At 65.6% G+C, this 729-nt stretch overlaps 1 protein-coding gene across 1 annotated transcript in view; it reads right to left on the reverse strand.

The window, feature by feature from the left end:
* Positions 1-338: 338 nt before the first annotated feature.
* Positions 339-729, reverse strand: part of NPLOC4 (nuclear protein localization 4 homolog (S. cerevisiae)) — a gene marked incomplete at its 5' end in the record, with an annotated part of 27,823 nt that continues 27,432 nt past the window's right edge. Inside the window, one exon of the mRNA XM_010292831.1 lies at positions 339-541. Coding sequence (XP_010291133.1) covers positions 384-541 — 158 coding nt within the window. The remainder of the gene's footprint in view (positions 542-729) is intronic.

Below are 729 nucleotides of genomic sequence, written 5' to 3' on the forward strand. Positions count from 1 at the left end.
CAGGCAAGCAGGCAGGGAGGGGCCCTGGCTGGCCACAGCCCCCTGACCCCCAGTGCTCACCCAGGAGGTTAGGACAGCAGCTGGGGGTGGCGGGGGGACAGCCTGGCCCCACGGGGCGAAGGCTGAAGTGAAGTGTTGGTTTCCCAGGCCAGGGGCCAGTGTCAAGGTTAAAGCCAGGGCGGCCAACTCCTGCTGCAACTATGGGGCTGCCCCTGAAAGGGAGCGAGGAGTAACTGAGGAGGGCTGGAGCCAGCCCCTGCCCGGCTCCGCACCTTAGGGTGCCTGACGGGAGGAAGCGGAAGGGAGGACGGGGAAGGGACAAGCACCACTCCTGCTGCTCAAGGGTTTGCTCTGTATTGGAGTCTGCCGCCACGCCGGCATGGTTAGGTCCGGGGCAGGCTGCACATCTCACAGTGGTCCGTGCCCGGCTGGTTCATGAAGGTGCAGTGCTGGCAGGCCCACATGGCCGCTGACACGGCGTGTGTCGAGCCGCCCATGGCACCGTATTCCTGTAGTCCTGAGATCTGGACACCGACTGTGCCTGTGAGAGAGAGAGCGCCCAGTCAGAGCAGAGGGGAAGCGCTGGGACCAGGTGGGTCCCCTGCCTAAATCCAGAGCAAGTTTCTTGTCCCAACCCAGGCAGGAGCCTCCCTGCCGAGATGCTGCCCTCACCGCCAAGGCCAGCACCCTGGGGAGGCTCCCAGGCGGTGGCAGATCTCAGCACCCCAC

The sequence above is a fragment of the Phaethon lepturus genome, unplaced genomic scaffold (assembly GCF_000687285.1).
Source record: "Phaethon lepturus isolate BGI_N335 unplaced genomic scaffold, ASM68728v1 scaffold43458, whole genome shotgun sequence".
NCBI lineage: Eukaryota > Metazoa > Chordata > Aves > Phaethontiformes > Phaethontidae > Phaethon > Phaethon lepturus.